The sequence below is a fragment of the Oryx dammah genome, unplaced genomic scaffold (assembly GCF_014754425.2).
Source record: "Oryx dammah isolate SB20612 unplaced genomic scaffold, SCBI_Odam_1.1 HiC_scaffold_6, whole genome shotgun sequence".
Lineage (NCBI taxonomy): Eukaryota > Metazoa > Chordata > Mammalia > Artiodactyla > Bovidae > Oryx > Oryx dammah.
In genome coordinates this window covers 33,233,501-33,260,041 of record NW_024070190.1, presented here as the reverse complement: position 1 = coordinate 33,260,041, position 26,541 = coordinate 33,233,501, and the positions used below count along the sequence as shown (strand labels likewise).

At 49.8% G+C, this 26,541-nt stretch overlaps 1 protein-coding gene across 2 annotated transcripts in view; it reads right to left on the bottom strand.

Annotated features, from left to right (window-relative positions):
• LRRC20 (leucine rich repeat containing 20) overlaps positions 1–23,635 on the bottom strand; it is a 74,381-nt gene extending 50,746 nt beyond the window's left edge. Inside the window, exons 1-2 of one of the 2 annotated variants that reach the window (XM_040242180.1) lie at positions 23,540–23,635; positions 17,478–17,622 (exon numbers count right to left, since the gene is read on the bottom strand). In XM_040242180.1, coding sequence (XP_040098114.1) covers positions 17,478–17,559 — 82 coding nt within the window. In that variant the 5' untranslated portion in view covers positions 17,560–17,622; positions 23,540–23,635. Of the gene's footprint in view, positions 1–9,687; positions 9,822–17,477; positions 17,623–23,539 lie in introns of those variants that run through there. The other variant, XM_040242181.1, reaches the window with a different exon arrangement.
• Positions 23,636–26,541: the final 2,906 nt, after the last annotated feature.

The window sequence follows — 26,541 nt, the reverse complement described above, 5'->3', positions numbered from 1 at the left end:
ACATCACATCAGAGTACACCACACCACCCTCTCTCCTACCACAGTCAGAAGATAGTCCTAAAAAAGGTAACATAGGGATTTCCTTGGTGGTCCAGTGGGTAAGCCTCTGCACTTCATTGCAGGAGGCATGCATACAAACCCTGGTCAGGGAACTAAGATTCCATATGCCTCATGGTATGGCCAAAAACAACCCAAAGGTAATGTAATAATAGCTTACCCTTATGTGGCACACCTATATGCTTGAGACTTTAACTAGTTGACACAATTTGTCCACTTTAATCTTCACAACAACCCCATGAAGAAGGTAGTATTAAGTTCATTCTCTTTTTTATTTTTTATTTTACTTTACAATTCTGTATTGGTTTTGCCATACATTGACATGAATCCACCACAGGTGTACATGCGTTCCCAAACATGAACCCCCCTCCCACCCCCCTCCCCACAACATCTCTCTGGGTCATCCCCATGTACCAGCCCCAAGCATGCTGTATCCTGCATTGGACATAGACTGGCGATTCGATTCTTACATGATATTATACTAAGTTCATTCTCATTTCATCATTGTAGCGTGTGTGTTAGTCGCCCAATCATGTCCGACTCTTTGTAACCCCATGGACTGTAACCTGCCAGGATGCTCTGCCCATGGGCTTCTCCAGGCAAGAATACTGGAGTGGGTTGCCATTTCCTCCTCCAGGCATCATTGCAGAAACAGGGGCGAAACAGAAGAGCTGCAATGTGACCCCAGGTAGTCTACCCTGAGAGAGTTCAGTTTAGCAGAACAACACATGGGATGATGTGAGGAACTCAAATCAGAGGCCCTGGGTGGCAGGAGACTCTCATTCAGGAGGCTGGAATAGAGAAAACCGTATTAAAAAGTAGAGACGTTACTTTGCCGACAAAGGTCTGTCTAGTCAAAGTTATGGTTTTTCCAGTAGTCATGTATGGATATGAGAGTTGGACTATAAAGACAGCTGAGTGCCAAAGAATTGATGCTTTTGAACTGTGGTGTTGGAGAAGACTCTTGAGAGTTCCTTGGACTGCAAGGAGATCCAACCAGTCCATCCTAAAGGAGATCAGTCCTGGGTGTTCATTGGAAGGACTGATGTTGAAGCTGAAACTCCAGTACTCCAATGGCCACCTGATGCAAAGAACTGACTCACTGGAAAAGACCCCGATGCTGGGAAAGATTGAAAGCAGGAGGAGAAGGGGATGACAGAGGATGAGATGGTTGGATGGCATCACTGACTCAATGGATATGAGTTTTAGTAGGCTCCAGGAGTTGGTGATGGACAGGCAGGCCTGGCATGCTGCAGTCCAAGGAGTTGTAAAGAGTCAGACATGACTGAGTGATTTAACTGAACTGATAAAGAAAATAGATTTTTCTGAAACATGCAAATGAAAACTTAGACATGGGCCTGCTGGGAAGAGTCAGCACTCCTTCCAGAAGATCAAACTCCAGCACCTCCGCATGTATTCAGGGGCTGGGGCTAGAACCTGGCATCCTGGTGTAAGAAGCAAAGGGCTGCCAGCCTCTGAAACACCATTTGGTCTCTAAAGCTGGGAGGTGCAGGATGCAGAGAGCAGGCGAAACAAGTCATCAAGGCCTGGCATCAATGCACCACTGCACACAATTAGGCTGTATCCTGTTATCCGCACACAGCATTGACAGCTAACTAGCTGTAGAAGGTTTAAGACAAAAAGGGGCCCTGGACAACTGCCTCCTGGCAAAGCCCCTTCTCCAGAGACGACCATTTCAGGCATTTTCGGGGATTTTGCTGGTGTTTAATTGCCAGTCCCTAGAGCAGCCTTTTCCTGGCCTTTCCCCATCTGTCTCATGCCACCTGGAAAGGAAAGGTCACAGGAGAGCTCACTGAGTAATCACAGAAGTCCAGAAAATTCCACTTCAATAGCGGTTATACTGGGCCCTGGCAGGGAGTTAGAGAAGGGCAGAAAGGTGCTCAGGAAAGGGGAGAGGCGCAAAGCATCTTCCGGGCACAGGGGGAGACCACTGAACCCCAACATGACCATGGGCTTGTTATTTCTTCTATGTACTTTACAGATCTCTGTATTAGGTGATATTTTTACATTACTTCTTACAACTATCCTCAGTTTAAAGAAAGCAACATTCCTAACATCCAGCTACCCATGGGGAACAGGCTAAGGAGGCTGGGTTGGTGGAGATCTCTCTTGATGGGAATGGAGGAATGGGGTAAAATCCTGAAGAGCCAAGCCCAGAAGGGCCACCGCAGAGCACAGTCAACAGCCCCACCACAAACATGGCGCACGTGAGACTCTGGAGCTCAGAGGTGCTTTCTCCTTGACCTTCTGCAGGAGTCCCAGCCTCTCTGGGACATGATGGGACTGCAGAGTGTCTGCCTCCCAAAACAAAGCTGAACTTTTGGCCCCCAGCCAGTAGCCATCATAGCCAACAGTCGAGAGATGCTCCAACCACACAAGAACAGCTAGAGAGGTAAAGAAGGAAGAGGTGCCTGAGAGCTCCCTCTTCCTCCACATCCAAACTGAGGCTTTTTTGGGGGGCTGAGGCTTTCATGCTATGGGGTCTCAGGGAAGTTACTTAGCCCCAGCTTCAGTTTCCCCTTCCATAAAGTGAGAACAAAAATTCACACAAAATCCTCTACATGCATGTTCACAGCAGCATCACTTGCAATAGTAGAAGGAGCTCAAAAAAGTAGAAGTAGCTCAAAGGTATAACAACTGAGGAATGGATAAGCAAAAGGTGGTAGGTCCACACACTGGAATATCACTTGGCCTTAAAAAGGAATGAAGTACCGATACAACAGGAAGAATCTCGGGACTTTCCTGGTGGCTCAGTGGGTAAGAATCTGCCTGCCAATGCAGGGAACAAGGGTTCAATCACCGGTCCGGGAAGATTCCACATGCCGCGGAGCAACTAGGCCTGTGTGCCACCACGCCTGAGACAGTGCTCTAGAGCCCGCAAGCCACAGCTACCAAGCCTACACGCTGCAACTACTGAAGCCTGGAACCTAGAGCCTGTGCTCCGCAACAGGAGAAGCCACTTCAGTGAGAAGCCGAACGCCACAACCACGAGCAGTCCCCGCTCGTCCCGACTAGAGAAAAGCCTGCCCACGGCAACGAAGACCCAGCACAGCCAGGAAAAAAAAAAAAAGGATGAACCTCAAAAAAATTATGTTAATGAAGGAAACCAATCACAAGAGGCCATATACTGGATGACTCTCTTTACATAAAACGTCTAGGATAAGCAAATCTACAGAGACAAAAGGAGACTGGGGGTTGCCAGGGGCTGAGGGAGATTTGAGAAATCTGGAGTAATTGGTTAGTGATACAGGGTTCCTTTCTGGGTGATGAATATATTCCAAAACTGATTGAGGCGATGGTTACACAACCTGTGAATATATTAAAAGCCACAGAATGTTACACTTTAAAACGGTGAATTTTGTGATATGTGAATTATCCTTCAATTAAAAAAAAAAAAAGTGAGGACAAGATGATCTAACTAACCAACAGGATTGTTCTGAGCATGAAAGAAAATGTCCACAAGGGGCCAAGCACAGCATGGCAGGCAGTGTGTACTCAGTAAACAAGAGATGCTGTTACAAGCCTGCAAAGACATTGTTTTGATGTGAGAATTCATTACCAGGAAATGCTTCAGCTCTGTTGCTCCTTGAAGTAGGAAGAAGGCCCCTGGCAGTCCCTTATTCCAAAAACCTCACAGCAAAGAGACAACTGTGTGTGGTATTGTGGAATCTGGGACTTGTCCAAACAATTCCTATTTCTTCCTGGCAAATCAGCTAATCGCTTAAAAAAAAAATCCTGTATTTAATTAAACCCCAAAGTTAATACCACACAGAATACAACCAAGTGATGCACAGTCACTGACTCGAGATATTAAATTACTTTGTTCAATCAATGACTCATCACTAACATGCAGAACAAAAGGGGATATAAACAGGAGCCACACTGAGGCCAATAGCGTGGCCACCAACAGCTCTGAGGCGATCACAGCCAGGCTGACCGGAGGTCAGGTGCTGAGTCCGACTTTGGAGAGGCAGGCCCTGAGGTCTTCTACAAAAACAACAGCAGGCAACACTGACTGAGCATCACTGCATCTGATCCTGACAACAACCTCTGAGGAAGGGCGGTACTGTCAGTCCCCTTTTGCAGGTAAGGAAACTAAGGCCCAGAGAGGTTAAGAATGCACTCAAGTTCATACAGTAAGTAAGTAATGATGGAGTGGAGCTTGGCTTCCTCTCAAGGACATCGCCCTGCTGAGTGAGTCTGGAGAACTGGATTCTGATCTGCTGTTGCTCTTAACTCATCAAATGACCTTGGGCAGGCCACTCTTGGAGTTTAATCTCCTTTTGTGTAAAATACAGAGAATGAACTCAGCCCATTTCTCTCCAAGGGTGGGAATGTTCAAATCTGGCAACAAAAGAACAGACTTCTCAAGTTGTAATGTGCCCATGGGTCACCTGGAGATCTTGCCAGGATGTTGGTTCTGAGTCAGGAGGTCTGGGGTGAGGCCTAAGGATATGCATCTCTAACAAGTCCCCCCAGGGATGCTGATGCTGCTGGTCCTCAGACCACACTTTGAGAAGGATGTGGATGGTGATCACTGTGCAAATAACAATCAGACACATAGCAAGAAAGTCCGATTTCAATTTCTCAGTCCTCCAGGCCTTGCTTTTGTTGTTCAGTCGCTAAACTGTGTCTGACTCTTTACAACCCCATGGACTGCAGCACACCAGGCCTCTCTGTCCTTCACCATCTCCCAAAGTTTGCTCAAACTCATGTCCACTGAGTCGGTGATGCCATCCAACCATCTCATCCTCTGTCGTCCCCTTCTCCTCCTGCCCTCAATCTTTTCTAGCATCAGGGTCTTTTCAAATGAGTCAGCTCTTCACATCAGGTGGCCAAAGTATTGGAGCTTCAGCTTCAGCATCAGTCCTTCCAATGAATAGTCAGGGTTGATTTCCTTTAGGATTGACTGGTTTGATCTCCTTGCAGTTCAAGGGATTCTCAAGAGTCTTCTCCAGCACCACAATTTGAAAGCATTAATTCTTGGCATTCAGGCTTCTTTATGGTCCAACTCTCACATCCATACATGATTACTGGAAGTCCTTGCTTTACCTCCTCTTTAGTGAGGGAGCAGATTCAAGCCTAACCTAAGATTTTACAACAGTGCTGCATTTTAATATTTGTTTTTATGGTTATCAACATTAATGAAAAATTATGTTGACTTTTCATTTATAGTAATGACTCAAGTTCTTTTTAAATTAATATATAAGCTAAATTTATTTAAAGAAAACTGTTAATCCTGGCAAAGCAATAAAGCTATATCCTTTTCTACTTCACCCTCCCCCCAAAAGAAAGATGTTAAGTAATAATAATCATAGTTTATACTCTTACAGCACTGAGCATACGCCAACCACCATTCTAAACATTCATGGGCATTACACAATTTTCATCTTCACAACTCTAGAAAGCAAGGACCTTTCAGAGATAAGAAAACTGAGACTTAGATCAGACTTAACTTGATCAGAGAGATCAAGTAACTTGTCCAAGGTCACACAGCTAATGAGTGGCTGAGCCAGTCTTCAAACCAAGGCAGCCTGACTTGAGAGTTAATCACGTTACTCCACCTATGACTAAGAGTACAGCTAGCCCTCTGACACGGTTGAAACCATGACCATCACATGTACATGTTTAAAGGGACGTAAACACTTGTTCCTTGCAGGCAGGGGCAGTGTCCTTTCCCCTCCCAGCCTCCTCAACACCCCCAGTGTCCAGCACATTGCCTAGCCCACAGGAAGAGTCAGTGCACGTTCCAGAATATATTCCCCTGATCTGCATTACTGGCAGAGATCTGACAGTACTCTTACTATACCTGAAGCTGCTGGCTATAGGGCAAGAGCTCACGTGTGCGTTTGGGCCTCTCCACAGGTGATGAGATGCCGGACGACTCAGCTTGGAGCTGGCTTCTGAGCAGAGCAGAGGACAAGAAGGCTGCAGCTGACAGCGAGGGAGACTGCACTTACCCAACAAAAGCAGTGCCCTGGGCACGGCACAGCAGCAGTTATTGACTGACTAGCCTTTAATAATGCCTTTTCTCCTCCTCAAACAATCTCTCAGGCTTGAAATAATAAGGAATCCTACCATGGAAGGAATGCTTTCTCGGAGCAGTAAGTAGGCTTCCTGAGGTCACAGCTAGATAACGAATAGACCCAGGAAGTGGCAGCAATTGCCTCCATGTGCACGGCATCTGACCCTGCCAAACACCAGTGCCGGCTGCCGGTTCCAACCCCGCCACGACCACCCACCTGCCCGTCCTTGACTTCACTCATCGCCCAGACACAGCTCATGCCATTCCACAATCTAGAATGCCCTTCCCTCTCCTCTCTGCCTCCAAAGATCCTCCTGCCAACCCAGCCCCACCTCCTCCAGGAAGGGTGCCCCAGCCTCCTCACCTCCAGCCTTAGGACACTGCCTGAGTGCTTAAGCCAGACCATCTTCTCCCAACTGGTAAACATCAGCAGACTTGCCTTCAGGATCCGTGAGCGGTGAACTTGACTGGAGGAGCATGTGTCCGCCTGCTGACGACCCCTCGGGCCCAGCACAGAGCTGGGCAAACACTTCTGGACCTAACCATACCCCTCACCACCAGGAAGCTTTGTCGTAGGATCCCCCCTTTATAAAATGGGGGTTCAAATACCCTTTCAGGGAATGAAGAAAAGAATGAGCTAATACCTGTTGAAGCTTTGAACTCATGGTAAGAACCATCCTGTCAGTGGCAAAGATGTGATTATTCTATTATGGTTTTACAGTTAGCTGAAAGAAACCAGCTCATTAACCCTGAAATCCATCTTGACCATGACCATGGCTGCTTTCTCACGGAGGACTCTCTCTCCCTGCCCTCCACCCCCTGCCCCTGGCTCTCCACCCCCATCACCTGAATACCTCTCTTATTCAAGAACCTGCAGGCCTCCCCAGCCACACAGGATGAACCCCATCTCTGCAGCCTGGCATTCCCACCAACGGATCCAGGTCCAACCTCCCCTCTCAGGTACTCTGCTTGGGACTCTACTGCCACCCTCCACCTGACCCAGACTGTTTTTGGCATTCTCCCTTTATTTTCCCACCTCTGCATTTCCACTGCTTTTGTTCCCATTAAATAGAATGTGCTCCCCTACCCTTAAAATCCTTCTTTCCCATCAACACCGTGTTACAAGGTTTTGTGTAAATGTCACCTCTCCAAGAAGCCTCTGCCCACATCCTCACGCGATGGAACTGCTCCTGCCCGTAAGTTCCCGCCATGTGTTTGCGCCTCTGTCAGGGCACTTCGTCTATCTTTTGTGGGAATGACTAACATGTATGTTTCACCCTTCCCTTGAGGGCCCCTTGAGAGCAAGGATTAATGAGATCCCACTGAGGCAGGCGAGGCCAACAGACCCAAGTTCAAACTCCAGCATAAGATTTGCTGGCTGTGAGAATCCAGGTAAAACCACTGCAGCTCTCAGAGCCTCCGTTTCCCCTTTCTATGAGTGATGTGAAAACACCACCCGTCCAGAGTTGTTGAGAATATCAGATGCAATCATTTATGTGACAAAGATCTCCTGCGTATCTAGTACATGCTAGGGGAAATACAGTGGTGAGCAAGACAGAATCCCTGGCCTCAAGGAGCTTACACGCCAGTCTGGGGAGAAGAGGGGTAAATACAGTGGCAAATACTGAAAGAATGTCAGGCAGTGACACTGCTCTCCAAAAAAAAATAAACTGGTATAGTGGGAGAGCAGGTAACTGAGACAGAGGCAAGGGCAGCAACCTTATTGGGGTGGTCAAGGAGGGCTTCTTGGAGGAACTGGCATTTAGCTGAGATAAGAATTAAAAAGAAGGAGCAGGGCATGCAAAGATCTGGGCAAAGGATGATCCAGGTAGCAAGACCAGCAAGTGCATAGAATAATGCTACGTCTGCTATAGCTCAGTAATCAGCCCCCTCCTCCTCCTCTCACCTTTCCATCCTCTGCAGAGCATTACACAGACAGATACACAGTGAATACATGTTGCCAAAATGAACTTGACAGAATCATAAAATTCTGGGGACAAACTGGAGCATGACAAAAATATGCATCCTAACAAAACACAGTCAACCATGATGAGGCAAGCGCCAATTAGGCAGCTCATAATTAAACAGCTCTGAATAAACTACAATTTCCTAACATCTACAGGCAAACACAGACCACTCATTTCAGCCTGGGTCACCACACTTACAGCTTGGGATGTGTCAGGGCTCCTTTCCAACAGGACTGGCTTGGCCAGGCCCCTGCCTCACCTCCCCCGATTCCCAGCTGTCTTGTCAGCCAGAGCCATGCTTGCATTTCTGAAAGCATTTCATTTTAATAACGTCCTCAACCTTGCTAAATCACCTCCCCAAGTCTAAAAATTGAGTAACGCAAGTTTTGATGCCACAAAATTATCTATTTGATTATCCTTCCGAGCAGAACATTTTCGTTTTTTTACCAACATACATTTTTTAAAGCTGCATAATTATCCATGTGGCTTCAAAGGATATTCCTCTTCATCTTCAAAAAAATGCATTTCCCAGTGCCAAGGACACAGGGCAGCTAGGCAGCCTGTTTAACCGCCTGCTTCTTAGGACGCCTGCTGGTCAGTCCTGGTGGGAGGGATGGCAGATACACTGGGGCTGTCAGGGACACCAGAAGTAGGGCCTCTCTGGGACAGCAGCATTTCTTTTTTTTTTTTTAATATTTTATTTTTACTTTATTTTACTTTACAATACTGTATTGGTTTTGCCATACATTGACATGAATCCACCACGGGTGTATACAAGCTCCCAATCCTGAATCCCCCTCCCACCTTCCACCCCATATCATCTCTCTGGATCATCCCCGTGCATCCGCCCCAAGCATCCTGTATCCTGTATCGAACATAGACTAGCACTTCGTTTCTTACGTGATAGTATACATGTTTCTATGCCATTCTCCCAAATCATCCCACCCTCTCCCTCTCCCTCAGAGTCCAAAAGTCTGTTCTATACATTTGTGTCTCTTTTGCTGTCTTGCATAAAGGGTCATCATTACCATCTTTCTAAATTCCGTATATATGTGTCAGTATACTGTATTGGTGTTTTTCTTTCCGGCTTACTTCACTCTGTATAATCGGCTCCAGTTTCATCCCCTTACTTCCCTGCTGTATGCTTCTCCAACGGTGTCTCTTGGGGACCTCGACTCATCAGAGTCCCCTTATCCACCCAAACAGCCCGGGTGTCCCTGTTTCAGTTACATCATGACCATCTATGCTCTCCACAACCAGTCGGCTGCCCAGCCCCGTTCACAGCCTCTCCTTCCTTACACCCTCCTGCCAGTTCCCTCTCTCAAGTCAAGACCACACCAGCACAGGCCCAGCCATGGTAAATGCCTCTTCCTTGCTATCCCCTTCCACGATCTCACATCCATCCTATGCCCTGCGGTGCTCCACTGGAACCCAGCCCCGATCACCTCATGCCACTCCCTGCTCAGAACCTGCCAGGGGCCCCCCACTGCTGCTCAGACCAGCAGATGGAGCCCCCATCTAACTTACTGAGCTCAGATGCCGAGTGTAACGCTAGTGTTTTTGAAGGGACATGTTTCCTACAATCAGGGCGTGTTCTCCACAAGCCAGCAACATTACCTGGTCCCCAACCATCAAGATAGTCCACCCCAGACTGCAAGTGAACACAAGGATAAGCACGTGGGCTCTGCAGTCTCAGTGCCTGGCGCAAGTCCCCAGACTTGCAGAAGTTGCTTAGCTTTTCTGTGCCTCAGTTTCCTAATGTGGAAAATGGGGACAATAACAGCAGTTACCTCCTAAAGCTGAGTGACAATTAAATCACAGGGTGGCTGTGAGGACTGAATGAGCTGTGGGCATTAAATTCTTGTAAGCTCAGGGGTTCTCCTGGTGGTCCGTTAAGACTCCACGCTTCCACTGCAGGGAGCATGGGTTCAATCCCTGGTTAGAGAACTAAAATCTGGCATGTACCACCACGCAACCAGAAAAAAAACCCAAAATACACAGAAGCTTGCTGTTAATTTGTCATGAGTCATTATGACTCTGAAGATCACTTTTCAGGCTCTCTTTAGAACTTAACCCCTGGGTAAGATAGAAACATCACTGGAGGAACAGTCAAGGTGGCATTCGAGGCCTTCTGAGATCTGAGCCACCCTCTACCTCCCTCCCCACTCAGCTCCCTTGGCTTTCCCGTGTCTCAGTCTTGCTATTCTCATCGCCAGCACCCACCTGCATGCGGCCCCACCTTTGCTCAGACACACTCACTGAGACCGCCCCTCTCCTCACTCCCGTCCCGTACCTACAGCCCTAAACCTGCTCCATCCGTTAGGTGCAGCTAAAATGCTGTCTTTTCTGTGCAACCCCCTCAGCACGCATGCTAAACCATCGCCCAGTGTCTACACGTCTCAAGACAGTAGAAGGGGAACTCGTCCTTATTTAGTTCACTTTAGGTTCTGCAAGTGTTTGACACTCCTTGCAATTGGCTGGCTGCCCGGCGGCCGTCTCCGGGACTTGCGGCATCTCCACAGGTCACCACACCACCTAGGTCCCAGTGTCGCCACTGCGATGAGACCTCCACCTCCCACCAGGCTTTCCTGGAGGCCCCTCATGGCTGGACTGGCTCTCATAGCTGGGGTGGTTTCTGTAGACTGAGCAATGAACGGAAAAGGGGAGAAGACTGAGCGATTTGCACCTTCGGGATGAAGGAATTCCTCCATCCATTCAGCGCATGTCTTCTGCGTACCAACACCGCATCAGGGCAGCATCACAGCAAACAGGACTCAAGGAACAGGTGGGCTGTGCTTGAGAATGTCCACCACTGACCCCCACTCCCCGCAATCCTTATTCTCCCTCCTTCTACAAGTCTGAGGTCTACAGCACGGCTGGGAGGGAAGGGGTGGGGCTCTGGCCATAAGAGATGGGGACTCCGGGACACCCCCCCCCAATAGAGAGCCTTGAGCCACAACTAAAGGGCTTTGGGATCCTGTTCCACCACTGCTATACACTGAAACAACCTCAGGACCCAGCCTCATCTCTCGCACTCTAGAGCCAGCCAGGGTAACATCATAATTGTACCTCTACTTCCACAAGACGCTGTGCTGGGGGCCCTGCGGACCAGAGCACAGGATGGGAAGAAGCCTAGTCTCTCTTCCCAGTCTCTCTGTTTACTCTTTGGGCCTTGTGCTTTGCGCACTAGATACACGTCATATTGTTGTTTTAGGTTAAACATATATAGATTTTTACAATTGGAGTATAATTGCTTTACAATGTTGCGTTAGTTTCTGCTGTACAGTGTGAATCAGCTGTAGGTATAAATATATATCCCTCCTTCTTGAGCCTAACTCCCACCCCTCTTAAGTGAAGTGAAAGTGTTAGTCACTCAGTTGTGTCCAACTCTTTTGCAACCCCATGAACTATCGCCTGTCAGGCTCCTCTGTCCATGGGATTCTCCAGGCAAGAATACTGGTGTGGGCTGCCAAGCCTTCCTCCAGGGGATTTTCCCGACCCAGGGATTGAACTCATGTCTCCTGAATTGCAGGCAGATTCTTTACTGTCTGAGCCACCAGGGAAGCCCACCCCTCCCCCAAGTTAAACATATACAGTTTTTTAAGTATTTCTCAGAGTGCAAACACCCAGGCTGGAGCCACAGAATATATTTCTCTCTCCATTTTAAGAGCTGCCTTCCAAGACTAAGCTGTTCCCTTTCCCTCCACAGCCCCTTTTATATGCAAGGCTGGAGTTCCAGAAAGGCCCCCAATGAGTCCATGCCAATCTGAGCACAGAGGCAATGCCAGACTGTGGCATGGTGCAAAAGGATAGCCAGAAACCCCTATCCAAGCCCCTCCACGCCTGCCTGAACAGTGGGCTCAGTCCCGCCCACCTGGACATGGCCCTCAGTGTCCATCTCTCTGGGTCAGTTCAGAAGCAGCCAAAATGCCACAGGCATGCTGGGCTGGGCTGACACCACCCAATCATCTCTGAAATGAGAAGGGCAACCCAGGCCCAGGCCCTGCATTTCTGCACCACAGGCTACTGCCTTGTGCCAACTCATGCCAATGAAACCCGTAAGCGCTCTGAAAGCTCTATTGGCTTTCCTTTCCATACTGATTATTTACCCCTGAATGATACCGTCACACAACAACCCCCCAGCAGGCTCTCACCTCCACCCCTTTCTCTGCACGAGCACATCCTGTTGACACAGACCTCCTGATTCCCCACCACCAGCACCCACATCCTGCTCTCTCCAGAACCCAAGGGCCAAAAACTAAAGAAGAGCAAGATCAAACTAAAGAAAGGAAGGAAAAACTCATCACAACAGTTGGGAGAGTGGTTACCTCTCAGGTGGGAGGGCCTTCTGGAGATTCTGGCAATATTCCATGTCTAGACTTGGGTGGTAGTTACATGAGTCTTCATTTATAAAGGTCTGCTAAACTAAGCATATATGATCTTATGAACTTTGCTACTTGTGTATACCTTTTCACAGCTTTTTTTTTTTTTTTTAAGAAAAAATGATTGGGTGAAGTCCACTTAGAAAAGAAAGCCAGGGTGACCTCTCTAAACAAGAAACATTTAGTTTGAACCTTAAGGTATGAGAAGGGCCCAGCCATGAAGAACAAGGAACAGCATCCCAACAAAGAAAGCAGCATGTGCAAAGACCCTAAGGCTGGAAAGAGGTCAGCAGTTCAAGGAACAGAAAGGTGGCCAAGCTGGCTGGATACAATGAGAAGAGTCCTGAGGGGCCCAAAGTGCAGTGGGAGAAATTGGCACATGTCAGTCACCCCAAGGTTTGTAGTACCAGTCTGGGTTTTACTCTCTGTGCAGGTGGAAGCCAATGAGGGTTTAAAAGAGAGAGAATTACAAAAGCTCAGGGCTGGAGCCTCACCTTTACAGACAGGAAACTGGCCCATAGTTGGGTTTAGGCTGAGATCCAGAACCCCAGCTTCCTGATTTCTGGATCAGAGCCCTTCCCACAAAACAGAGCTCCCATCTTCTTCTCAGCTCACCAACCACACTCCACTTGGCTCCAATCCTGCCACAGCAGAGCTGACTGTACAGGCCATCAGGCTCAGCAACTTACAGGCATGAGCTCCTAGAGCAGTGGTTCTCAGCGGAGTAGAGTTCTGCTGCCAGGGGACACTTGGCAGGGCCTGGGGACAGGGTTGTCACAACTTGGGGGGGAGCAGCAGCGGAGACTACTAGCATACAGTGGGTAGAGACCAGGAAAGCTGCGGAGCACCCTGCAATACACGGGTCAGCCCCCACCAAGAATCACCAGCCCCCAGAGGCTACAGGGCCAAGACTGAGAAACACTCACCGAGGGATATAAAGCCTTCATTTCAAATAAGTGCTGAGCCCTGAAAGGAGAAAAGCCCTCTGCTCAGGGGTGTAAAGGGGAGGGGAGGATCAAGGGCAGTTCTCAGCCTCCCAGGAACCCCTATCCAGAGACATCAAGTCTAGAGGTGGAGTTTTAGGCAGAAGGCTTCGGGTCACCCCCTCACATCACAGTCTAGGAAACAGAGAGGGCAGCAGGGGCTACCGCCTCCTCCCCTGGCAAACACCCCCCCAGCCCAGCCTGCTTCCCCAGCTGAGAGGCAAGAAGTAGAGGATGGCAGGTTTGAAGCTTCCGGCCTTCAGGATAAACAGACAGGCAGTCCCAGCCAGGCTGGGGGCTGCCCTGTGAAAGCTGGCTCCCCACTCCACGCCTTTAGAGCTGACCTGTACCCAGCTGACCCTCAGGACTCTCCAGGCCAGATGACATGGCCCCAAAACACAAGACACACCCCCCTCCCCCACGAACAGCACCAGCCGCCTGGGCTCTAGGCTGGGAGCTATAGACCCACAAGCCCTCCTGGGGCAAGAAACACTGCTCCCACCACAAACCCTGGCTGCCCCCTCTCTCGGGGGGGCTGTGTGTGTGTGTGTGTGTCTGCCTCCTCCTCTTGACCAGGCACTTCTGGAGCACTTGAGTCCTCCGGGGAACGCACATATACTACGCGCTCATTGTGTGTTGACAAAGGAGCCGGTGGCAGTGCCTGGCCCAAGGGAAGACGTTATTCCGATCTAGTGAGTGTGTACGCAGTGCTTCCTGACACTTCCCCAGCACCCTTGCTCAAGAAAGGAGCTGCCAAATCAGCTGGCTGCGGAGTCAGCTAGGACTGGAGACACAGAGAGTGAGCTGGCCTGGGCGGGGAAGCCCTTGTCGGGACCAGGCGCTCACACCCAGCGACAGCCTGGCCAAGTCCCGGGCTCAGCTGCCTGTCCCCAGATCGGCTGGTAACAGGGTGCCATCTGCTGGTGAGACAGCAGAAAAGTGGCCCAAGTGTGAGTGAGCCTGGGAGGAGAGAGGGAGGGCTGGAGGGGACGGGGAGAAGGGTCTTGGTCTCCTCACTTGGTTATCTCACAGCACCCAGCCTAGCCCCTCAGTTCCCTGGGGATGGATCAAGTCCATGTTCATATTCATTCTCTCTGTCTTACACACACACACACACACACACACACATACACACAGATATCTAGAGACCTCCCCAGATAATACCTCCAACCCCCAGCCAGTCCCCTATAACATGCCAGGAAAAGAAAGTTCCAGATGGTAAACAGTAAGCCAGTGGTTCCCAAAATTCAAGGCAGGGAAGAATCATACAGAGTTCATGTTAACATGGAGGTCACCACGCCCACCTTCTGAGATTCCACTGTGAAAGCTCTAGAGTGGGGTCCACGGTTTGCACGTAAGCAGATATAGCCCATGGGGGCGGCCCCTTTCTCCTTACCACCTAAGACATCTTAAACGGCCATGCAGATATTCGACTCTCATTATTTTCCTCCTTTCAAAGGACAAGGTCGGCTGACTGTGGTTCCAAAACAGTGTGAGAGGAGAGGCAGCCTAAGGAGGGAGGAGGGTTACTTGTGTCTTCAAGCTCTCCTCTTCCTAGCCACCGCCTCCCCACAATGGGGGCAGCAGGGCCCACGGGAAAGGCAGGGCTAAGCGACTCAGAGCTGCGGCTGAACCTGGCTCCACCTCTAAACAGCTGTGTCACTAGTAGGCCACTCACACCCTCAGCCTCAGCTCCAGCATCTGTTAGACAGAGGAAGCTCCTACTTCATTTCTTTTGTCCACCTTTTTGGCATGTGGGATCTTAGTTCCCCAACAAGGAACTGAACCCACACCCCCTTTATTGGAAGGCAGAGTCTTAAATGCTGGACCACCAGGGAAGTCCCAAAGCTCCTACTTCAAAAGAAATACAGCAGAGGAGACAAGGGCAATACCCTAATGCTAGGGGACATTTAGAAACACTGCATTAAAAAGTTCCACGCTCCAGTTTCTTCATCTGTAAAATGGGGATATTAATATCACCTCTGGCTTACAGTTGTGAGAATTAAATGAGTCAAAACCAGTAAAGTGCTGACAGCGATGCCTGGCATTTAATAACTGCTCCTACCACCTTGATGAGGGAGGCACAATTACCACCCCCATTTCATAGATGAGGAAACCAAGGCTCCAAGAGGTAAAGCAATCTGCTAAGGGAGCAGGCTAGTGGGAGAGTGGGGGTTCAAACCCAGGCCATATGGGTGGAAGAGAGCCTTGAGCACTCAGGTAACTGCAACCACATGAGTGACCAGCACAGGATTCCAGAGTTCCTCTCCTGAGGGCCCACAGCCTTCAGCTCCCCACGAAAAGCTCTCCCCTCCCCCACCCGACGTGGCCCTCTGCCAGGCCTCCCTCCCAAACCAAAGGCGGTCCAGGGGCTAAAACTCCACACTCCCTATGCAGGGGGCCTGGGTTTGATCCCTAGTCAGGGAACTATATGCCACATGAAGACCAAAGATCCCAACTAAAAACTGACACAGCCAAATAAACGAATAAATAAATAAACTTTAATAATAAATGAATATTTTTTTTAAAAAGCCAGTGGCTATTTTCAAGTCTGTTTGCTGGCAGAGATGTTTTGCTCACTATTGTTCAGTTCCGCCAACACCACTATGTGCTTACAAAGTGCCGGACACCGCCGCTCTGGCTCTTGGCAGGTGGGGGACAAAAGACACAGGATCTCTGCCCTCCAGGGACACTGAATCAGTGCTCCAGAGGAGGAAGGGAGCAGGGTGTGGATCAGGTAGGGCTGAGGGCTTCCTGGAAGAGGTGGTGACCAAGCACATCTTGAAGGCTGAGTATCCCTCTACTTTCTGGGCCACCACTCCCTGCCCTAAGACCCTCAGAGACACCTGACCAAAGGCTGCTAGCAGAAACACTCCACCTTCCCAATCTCTCAGACAGTAATTCTCTTGGAAATGCTCCTCCATGAGACAGACAGACAGACAGACACAAGTACGCACAAGTACCTACCTGCTGGTGAAATTCCTCTCTGTGTGCCAAAGGCCCAGCTCAAATCCCAATCCAACTACTTGTACAATCATCCCCTGGGCAGGTCTGCACTCACCTCCTCTGTGTTCCTGCCACACACCTGTGACTCTAAGGGGGCACTTACATCCCAGCGGGTCACACACAGATTACACACACGCATGTTTATATATGGTGGAAAGTAAATAAATATCTGAAAGTGAATGTGTTAGTCACTCAGTCGTGTCCGACTCTTTGCAATACCATGGACTGTAGCCCGCCAGGCTCCTCTGTCCATGGGATTCTCCAGCCAAGAGTACTGGAGTAGATTGCCATTCCCTTCTCCAGGGGGGTCTTCCTGACCCAGGGATCAAACCTAAGTTTCCTGCATTACAGGCAGATTCTTTACCATCTGAGCCACCAGAGAATCCCCAATAAATGTCTACTGAATTCAACTAAATGGGATGGTTTGCCTATGTGCTTACAGCCTTAGGGTAGCTACATGGGCTAAAATGCTATGACCAGTTCAACAATATATGACATGATTCAATTAAAATAGTGGAATGAAAAGGGGCCTCTTGGCTAGGTGACCTGGAAAAAGCCCACTTGGCCTTCCCCCTCCATCTCCTCATCTGAAATCTGTGGCTAGTCACGCCTGGTGGGTAACATCCATCACGGGGAGGCTGTGAAGATTCAGCAAGGTCACACTCGTGAGGCACCTGTGCATGTCCTGGGGCTACTTGGAGTGTCATCTACCATCAGCTGGTACAAGGGCATATACATATTTGCAGCTGTCAACAGTCTGAGGGCAAGCAGACGGGCTCCCAGCAGATGACACCCCTACTCAGGGCGTTCCAAACCTCTTTGATTATGACCCATAGCAAGAAACATGTCTTATCTGGGACCCCATATATACAACTGAGCACAACTACAATAAAAGTCCATGGAACACTGCCCTTTATGGCGAAGGGTGCATACTGATACTGTGTCTTTCACCTTCCCCTTCCATCTTATTTCCAGCCTGATTCAATAAACCACGGAGAGGAGGCCCTGCAGCTGGAAAAGCCACGCCCTCACTCACCCAGGGTGTCGGAGCCGCTCTCCACAGTCTCGTTGACCTTCCTCGCAACTCTGGCCACGGCCTCACCCATCTTCCTCAGCATGCAGATGCGGGTATCCTGCTGCCAGCCACCAGGCTGGTCTGCTGCTCACGGAGGAACCTGCGCCTGGGAAGACACAGGGCCATGAAGTGCCCACCCACAGTCAGCCAAGGACCCACCCCTGACCTGCCTTCCCCAGGGACTCAGGCTGCAGGAAGTCTGCAGGGAGGGCCCCAGGCCACTCACCTCCTCCTGAGGGGCCCAGAGCCCAGGCGACATCAGGCTCGGCCTTCAGAGTAGCTGATCCGCCCATCAGCCCGGCCCTACCAGCCTCCTGGGAGGGTTAACATATGTGACCTCGCCAAGACCTCAACCAATGTCCGGGCAGGTGTGAGGACTCTGGTGTGTGCTGGCCTGTGACTCACTGAACTGGCAGGGCAGCAGGGAAGAGGCAGGGTGCAGCCAGGTGCAAGGAGAGACACCTGTCCCTCCATCCCACAGCCTCAAAGCCCTGTCCACTTCTCCAGCTCCCAGTTCTCCTCATCCACCTTCGCCAGGCTCCTTCCGTGAGCGGGAAATGGGGACACAAAATCTCTGCTGGGTCGGACCTCACCATTTGGGGAGTGGGTGGTCTCTAAGAATTCCCTCCCCATGAGGCAGTAAGGAGGGAAGGTTACAGTTTAGTTGCAGACCTAATTGTCACCCTGATGCTGAGTTTATCGGCAAGACCCCAGGGGAAAAGAAAGTAGGGGCAGGAAAATGAGAGAAGGGAGATGGGATCACTGGAGAGAAGAGGCTTAAAGAAGGGTGAGGATGGGATTTCCCTGGTGGTCCACTAGTTAATACACCGTGCTTCCACTGCAGTGGGTGTGGGTTTGATCCCTGGTCTGGGAATTAAGATCCCACATGCTGTGTGGCAAAGCCAAAAAAAAAGAAAAAAGGATGAGGACATAATCAAAATGATCAAGTGTTGAAGACATAAGGGACTCAGGAAAAGCCTCCAACTCCTTTTTATTACAGAGAAGGAAACTGAGGCAGAGAGAGGGACTCAAGGAACCTGGCCAAAGTCAAACAAAGTAAGTAAATGGCAATAATCTAACTGAACTCCATATCCAGTGCTCTCTTCTTTACAAAAGTCACCTACATTGCCAGAGGCAGCATCCCATGGAGAAAATGAACTTGAGGCCAAGGTCATTGCCCTTTTTTGCTCCTGGTTCCCAATCCCAGATCCACAGACAGCTCAAGGAGCTCTAATGAACACATCTGAGAGTCAAAGACAGGACAATGTGCAGGGCAGAGAGAAGGGGGTGAGGGTACTGCTCAGAGCTGCCAACAGATACCAAGGAAAAGTCCACATGAGCTCCCTGGACAGGGAGGCCCAGTCAAGCCCACTCAGCTGCTCAGGGAGTGTCAGTGATGCGTTCAGTGTGTGCTCGCATATCGCCAAGGATATACACAGGCCTAATGCCCAGCTCTGGCGTTTTTTAGTTGAGAAGCCTTGGGAAAGATTCTTCAAGCCCCAGTTTCTTCATCTGAGTAAGAGCTCTAGTAATACCTATCACTCTGGGTTCAAATGAGGATTGAACAAAAAATATATACCTTTCTAGATCAGGGCTCAGGACGTAAGTTACTTCCTAAACGCTAGCTGAAAGGATGAAGCAGGACAGGGGCAGATATGACACCAGCACCTAATCCCAATTAAATATCCATATGACTCGGAACAAACAAGTCAGTGGAACTCATCTTTAAGGAATGAGTAGGATTTCTCATCGCTTCACCTCCAGGAAATCTTCCCAGATTGCCCCCACCCTCAGCACTCTCTCCTCCCTCCTGAGTTTCAGTAGCACTTAAAGACTTAGCTCAAACCTGGGTTATTTATGAGCTTTTAAAAATATACATACTTGTCCCCCCAATTGGCCTGCAGGCAACTTAAGACAGGAAGCAGATATATACTGTGCTTTTCCCCTGTACTTTATACTACATACTGAAAAAATGCTCAGTTGGTATCCCCCAATGGTGACATCGATCAACAACCATCATTTGGGTTTCAAATCTAAATACAAGTCAACCGACTCTTACAACAAAGATACTGTCTAAATAGAAGGGTCATGAGTCATAACAAGGCCAGGTAGGCAATTTGCATAAGATGTGCCAGGGTAATTCAGTAGGGAATAGTTCAGGCTATGGCAAACTGGACTCAACACCTTCCCCCTGCTACCTTTAAGACCATCCTCTTAAGCCTGAGTCATAGCAATGCTGCTGGAAACTTGCAAACTCAGTTGAATGCCTTTATGAATGAGAATCCTGAGGACCCAAGAAGAGAGGTAAATCAGCTAGATAGAAACAAAAAAACCTCCAAACTCCCAGACTAGGTGTCTTCCTACATACCATTCTCCCTTCTTTATTCATCTCCAGTATTCATCATCAATAATCACAAACATGTATTGAGCAAAGGTTAGGGCTTCCCTGGTAGCTCAGATGGTAAAGAGTCTGCCTGCAATGTGGGAGACCTGGGTTCGATCCCTGGGTCAGGAAGATCCCCTGGAGAAAGAAATGGCAACTCACTCCAGGATTCTTGCCTGGAAAACCCCATGGACGGCACAGCCTGGCAGGCTACAGTCTATGGGGTCGCAAAAAGCGACTCCACCACTGAGCGACTAACATACACAAGGTACAGGGCAAAAGCATGGAGAGGAAGGAAATATAAGAAATAGCTCTGACTTATGATTCTGATGAGGAAGGCTTTTCTAAGGAACATCACCAAGGCAATCCTGGCCTCATAAAAGAAGGTAAAGGGAAGGTAAATCTCCAAGCTTACCCAGGGTCTGTGCTAATCCTGGTGGGACTGGCTAGGCTGACTGCTTTCAATCAGGCACTATACCTGCAATTTCTAACAGCTGCCACCAGGTGGGAGCAGTAGCACCTTAGGTCAGAACCCATTGATAAAAACTAGTCAAATTAAAAACCTCACCAGGTGGTGGCAAGCTCAGACATCCTATAATGTGGGTCAGAGATTGGACCTCAAAGCAGGAACAGGAATAGCCTGTAAAATCTGGCTGTCAAAGCAAATGACTAGAAGAGGGCCCTTATATTCCAGATATGCACAGATATGCCCTAGACTCCCAAGAGGTTCCAACTGCCTAAAATCACTACTCCACTATCTGGGTAGGAAACCACGCTTCCTTCACCTAAAACCACTCCTCTACCAAGGGAGAATTCCTTATAAAGTCCAGCTGACAGTCCCTCTTGCAGGTCAGGTGACCAAGGCCTGTTACTCTTTGGCATAGGCAGGGCTGAGATGGGAGGGTGACAGGACCACATGAGTATGAGGCCCAAGATGGGGTAGGAGGGCCCCAGAATTGAAGGAAGAAGGAACTTGAGATGATGAGAGTCTAGAGTGTGTCCCCAGAAGCGATCCTACAAGGCTGCCCAACTTCGCTGAGAGCTCCTTTCAGCACCAACCCAACACTGGACCTCTTTGACCAAAAAGTAGCAAGAATTTACTGAGCATGTAACAGGAGCCAACAGAGAAAGGGGTTGGGCTGGGGGTTGGGGGGCTGTGGGTGGAATAAAGCAAACTGCACTTCTTTTCTTTTTGGCTTTAAATTGTTTTAAAGAAAAATAGAAAATTGTCTGAGTCACACATGAGTGATGGAGAGACGTATGGGCCCACTCTTCACGAAGTGTGAAGCCCCCTAGGCAGAGCCGCCCTAGGATGTGAGGGGCCCCTGACTAAACAAACAATTTGAGTCAACCAAAATCTGTGTCAGCACCACCACTCTGGCTGCCCGTTCTCATTCAGTTCCATGAAAGGAAGATCATGCTAGCCAGTGGGAGCAATCAGTGTGCAAGGCAGCACTCCTGAAACCAGACCCCAACCACAGCGCCCCAAGACAAATCAACCCCACAGGCCCAAGTTCTGGGCTCCTTAAGACATCTGGTCAACCCCACAGGCAGGGAAAGTGGTAGCTGAAAATCAAAGTGTCCCAGAGGAGATAAACAGGACCCATCAGCCCACACAGGTCTATTCTGGGCTTGGGGTCCCAAGCACCAGAGGGCAGCCTTAGAAAATTTCAAGGAAAATGCTCTAAAGCCTGGAGACTCTTCAGCACAAGGTCCAAACTCATGCTCACGCTACTGCTGTCCCAGCAAAACATCCCTCTCCAACTCTTCTTTCCTCAGGGTGAGTACTATTCCTAGGAAATGTTTAATCCAACAGACTTGTCCTGGGCCCTTCTATAAGGCCCACACTGGAGGAGTAGAGGTGCAGAGACAGGACATGAGCCAGGATGAGCTACTCATCAGGTAAGAGAGACTCAGGGACAAAAGGCGGAATGAGCCACATGCTGGAGGTCACAATGCCAGCCTGAAGAGCAAGTGTGCTCTCTGCCATGAGGCCACAGGGCAGGGTTGGGAAGAAGGAAAAGAGGCAGGGGGTGAGCAGAGGGACCCAAAATGACAAGAGAAAGAGGAATAGAGGCAGCCAGTCTGTCCCTCAATTCCTGGTGAAGGGGGCTGGAGCCCATTCTACAAGTCTGCAGGCAACTATGGGAAGTTTTTTGAGGAGAGGCAACTAATCCAACCAGAGTTTTGGAAAATTATCACTGTTGTGAGCAGTCCCAGTTGTCAGCTGGAAATACCACCCTCCTCACTGGGTTGTTTTGAGAAGTAAATGATACATAATTTTTGAGAAATCTTTGCAAAATGTTAAGCACCTCCCATCTAAGTGCTTCACTAAGACATTACTAATATGTGTTTAAACCACTTCAGATGGTAAGTTAGGATATAATAAATGTAATGCCAGAAAGGAAGTTGTCCTGCTTTCTGAGTGCTGGCAATAGAGCCCTCTTGTATCTATAATCTGGTTTCACCTGGATACAGGTTTGGGAAGAGATGATTTTTGCTTAAACACTGACCACAGCCCTCCGACAGGGCTCCTGCCCTCATCAGTGAGAATTCTACCTTATCTGAAGCCCCGAGATCTGTGCAAAGGAGCTGCTGCAACACCCCGTGCGCACCAGCTGCTCCTATATTTAGTTACTGGTGTGGTCACTTGGGAACTTTAGAGCCTGGCAGCCGCCCCGAAGGGCAACTGGAGCCTCTTGCGCCATGTGTGCGAGCTCCCCCACCGCCGGCTGCAGCGGGCCCTCTGGACCTCGCCAAGTTACGGAGCCACTGGAGAAGTGAGAAGCACTCGGCTGGATCGGACCCAAGAAGCCCCAAAGGCCCACTCGAGGCCAGACAGAGTTGACCCACTTCTCCACCCAAGGGAAGAAGCCCGCAGGGGCGAGAACGCGACGGGCTGCCCGCCCTGTTTTTGAGCCACGGAGTTCGCAGAGCCCGGTGCACGCTTCGGTATGGGAATCTAAGCATCCTCGGGCCGCACCTCCCAGGACTGAGCGCGGAGGCCAGGGCAGGGTCCCCAAGCCTCGCTCTAGGGGCCCGCCTCACCGTCTTCCCCACCCCCCGGCGCCCGCAGCCAATGGCTCCTCGTCGCCGGCCCTCCGCTCACTCGGCAGGCGGGGACTGGAAAGAATAAAGCCAGCAGAGGGGTAGAACGCTGGTGATCGCCGAGGGCCGGGGACTCCCGCGGTACCCCGAGGCCGAGAAGCCAGCTCTGGGACAGGCAGTTCCCCAGAGCGGAAGCAAATCCTGAAAGTGTGGCTTCAGGGACGAAATTTACAATAGCCTCTTCGAACAGGGGCGCCTCCCACGGAGAACGGAGGCCCTCTTGGAACGGTTTCCCCAGGCTCCCTATTTCCTGGTACCGCGGCGCCCGCTCCCCCGAGCCAGCTGCGGTCTAGCCGCAGTCTGCAAGCCAGAACCGGCCTGGCGCCGGGCCCCTTGGCACTGCAGAAGTCGCAACTGGTGCACCAATGCTCCTTCCACCGGGTGACTTGGGGGAGGGGAGGGTACTCTCCAGAAACAGGGACATTTCTCTACCTCTCTCCCCCAACCCCTCCAGCGCTTAGCCTCAGACTACGTTTACTTTACAGGGCACGAAAGTGGTGCCCGATTCCGGGCAGATCTCTGCTCCACTTACGGCGACAATGCCTCCTAGCGCCCTGCGCAGCGCAGTCACGCTCCCTCGGCCGCCGGCGGCGCCCCATGCAACAGCGGCTAGCTGAAGCCGGCCGGGAGGGGCTCGAGGGGCTGCGGGCTCTGAGCGCGCGGCCGCTTGGCCAATAGCTGTGGCAGGAGGGACCGCGAGGCGGGAGCAGGCTGCCTTGTGCAACCAATCAGCGTGCCGTTCCCCACGCCGCGCCCGGCAGCGGTGCGCCGGGAAAGGCGGCCCGCGCGCTCGCGTCCGCAGGGTGGATCCGCTTTGTGTTCGACTTCTGGAGCAAAAACGCTTTGGATGGCCGGAGTGTAGAACCGAATGCGCAACAATTTCCAGGATCAATATGACTGAGTGTCTGGATTTGTTTTTCTCAAGGGAGCAGAGTTGAACTAGCCAGATCAGGGAAATGGGGACAAGGAAGCTTTTCTCGTAATGCCTCAAGGCGCCCATTCAGGTTTTTAGAGGCAATTAATTCTGGCTACTGCTAAGTTACTTCTCCCCTCTAGATCCCAATGTTCTTCTCTATAAAATAGAAATTAAAATGTATAAATATCTATTTCACAGTCATTGTGAGGATTAACACATGAAAAGTTTAGTGGAGTGCCAGGCATGATGGCTCAGGGAAGGGTGGCTGCTTCATAGACCTAAGTTTACAGAGGATTTCCCATAGATTCTTTTTTTTTTTTTTTAAGGTAAACCAAGACCTGGCTGCATCAGGTCTTATTGGGGCTGGAGGGATCTTCCTTGCTTCACGCAGGATCTTTCATCGTGGGGCACAGACTCAGTAGTGGCCCCACCACACGTGAGATCTTAGTTACGAGACCAGGCATCAAACCTACCTCCTTTGCACTGCAAAACAGATTCTTAACCACTGGCCCACCAGGGAAGTCCCTTCCCATATATTTTTTTCTAGGCACTGTGAGGAGGACCAAAGAGATGAGGCCCTGAACTCAACCAGCAATGGTGGTCAATGAGTCAAACTCTCCAATAAACAGAAGCGTGTGTGTAAATATGTGGGAGCCCTGAAGAAATAATGTTTAATTCTGCCCCTGGGGATTGGGGCAGTTAGACGAGGAATACACATTCACCTGGGTCTCGGTGGATGTTATCAGTTAAACTGCATCTCCCCCCAACCAATATATATATATATATATATGTTGAATTCTCAACTCCCAGTCCCTGAGAATGTGGCCTGATTTGGAAATAAGGTCATTGCAGGTATAACTAGTTAAGATGAGATCATACTGACATAGGGCGTGACTGATGTCCTTATAAGAAGAGAAGAAACACAAAGACACATAGACACATAAGGCCTTGTGAAGATGGAGGCAGGGTAGAGTGATGTGTCTACAAGCCAAGGAATTCCAAGGATTGTGGACAAGGATCGGAAACTAAGAAGAAGCAAGGAATGGGTGCTCCCTCAGAGCCTCTATAAAGGAACCAACTCTGCTGACACCTTGATCTCAGACTTCTAGCTTCCAGAACTGTGAGAATAAGTTTCTCTCGTATTAAACTACCTGCTGCTGCTGCTGCTGCTAAGTTGCTTCAGTCGTGTCCGACTCTGTGCGACCCCATAGACTGCAGCCCACCAGGCTCCCCCATCCCTGGGATTCTCCAGGCAAGAACACTGGAGTGGGTTGCCATTTCCTTCTCCAATGCATGAAAGTGAAAAGTGAAAGTGAAGTCGCTCAGTCAGGTTCGACCTTTAGTGACCCCATGGACTGCAGCCTACCAGGCTCCTCCGTCCACGGGATTTTCCAGGCAAGAGTACTGGAGTGGGGTGCCATTGCCTTCTCCATTATTAAACTACCTAGCTTGTGTCAATTTCTTATAACAGCCATGGGAAACTAATTCAGTGGGTAAGTAGGAATAAAGGGAAGGGAATGAGAAACACCTGTGAAAAAGTCTTACAAAACTGAGTGCCTAGTGTATGCAAGGCCCTGTGTCATAGGGTAGACCAATGTGAATCAAATACAGACTCTGCCCTCAAGAGATCGCCACTCATGGGGTGGGGTTGGAGGGAGGGTGGGCAGCAGCCAGTTTTTCTGATTCCTTGTGCCTTCCTGGGAAGATTACAAAGGCCTCTCCCCACCCTCATCATCACCCCATCCCTGCCACACACATGCCAGGAACCAGATATAAATAACAAACAGATCAAGTCCCTTCTGCCCAAGCCAAGATTCTCACTACCCTGGACAAAGCAGACTCTGCTGCTCCCGTTTCAGTTAAAACCAGCCTGACATTTCTGGCCAACTTCTACATACAGTTGCCAAAAACTTGGCCTCTGTTCACTGGTACCGAATAGAAACGTGGAGACTGAACTTTGGAGGAGCAGAAAAGAGTAGCTTTATTATTTTGTCAGGCAGAGGGGGCCACAGCAGGCTAAGGCCTTCAAGATTGTACCTCACTTCCTGGGAAACAGGAAATGGTCTTGTAGCTTCAGAGCGGAAAATAGGCTGTCGATAAGGATCAGGACTGATGTAGTCTTGCATTCTTCTTTCCTCCTAGAGACACTGAGATCGTTAGGGCTGGCGGCAGGTGGTTCCAGAACAGGTTCTGGTGGTCCTTGAGGTCATCATTCTGTGACCTTCCTTCTGGCATGAAGAATACTCACAAAGAAAAGGAGTGTTAGGGAGTGTTGTCTTCAAGAAGTAGACTATCAGGTACATAGGGCAACTTTGGCTAGAAAGCAATCATTTTCAGAGTACAATTAAGCAAGAGGGGGAAACAAAACATCTGTAGGAGACTGATTGTGTGGGCAGAAAGAGTAAGAGCTGAAAACGGGCTAACGTAATGGAGGTGCCTCAACTAATTTCTACTGCAGCAATATGGCTGTCTTCTCTCTCCTGCTAGGCCTCATACAGACCTGGCCTGTGTAATGCTTCTATGCACAAGGTAAGTGCTCAGCAAATACCACCGACGTCCCCAGCCTGGAATTTCCCATGTTCTTCCCATGTTCATTCATCTCCTCTCTCAGGAATTTC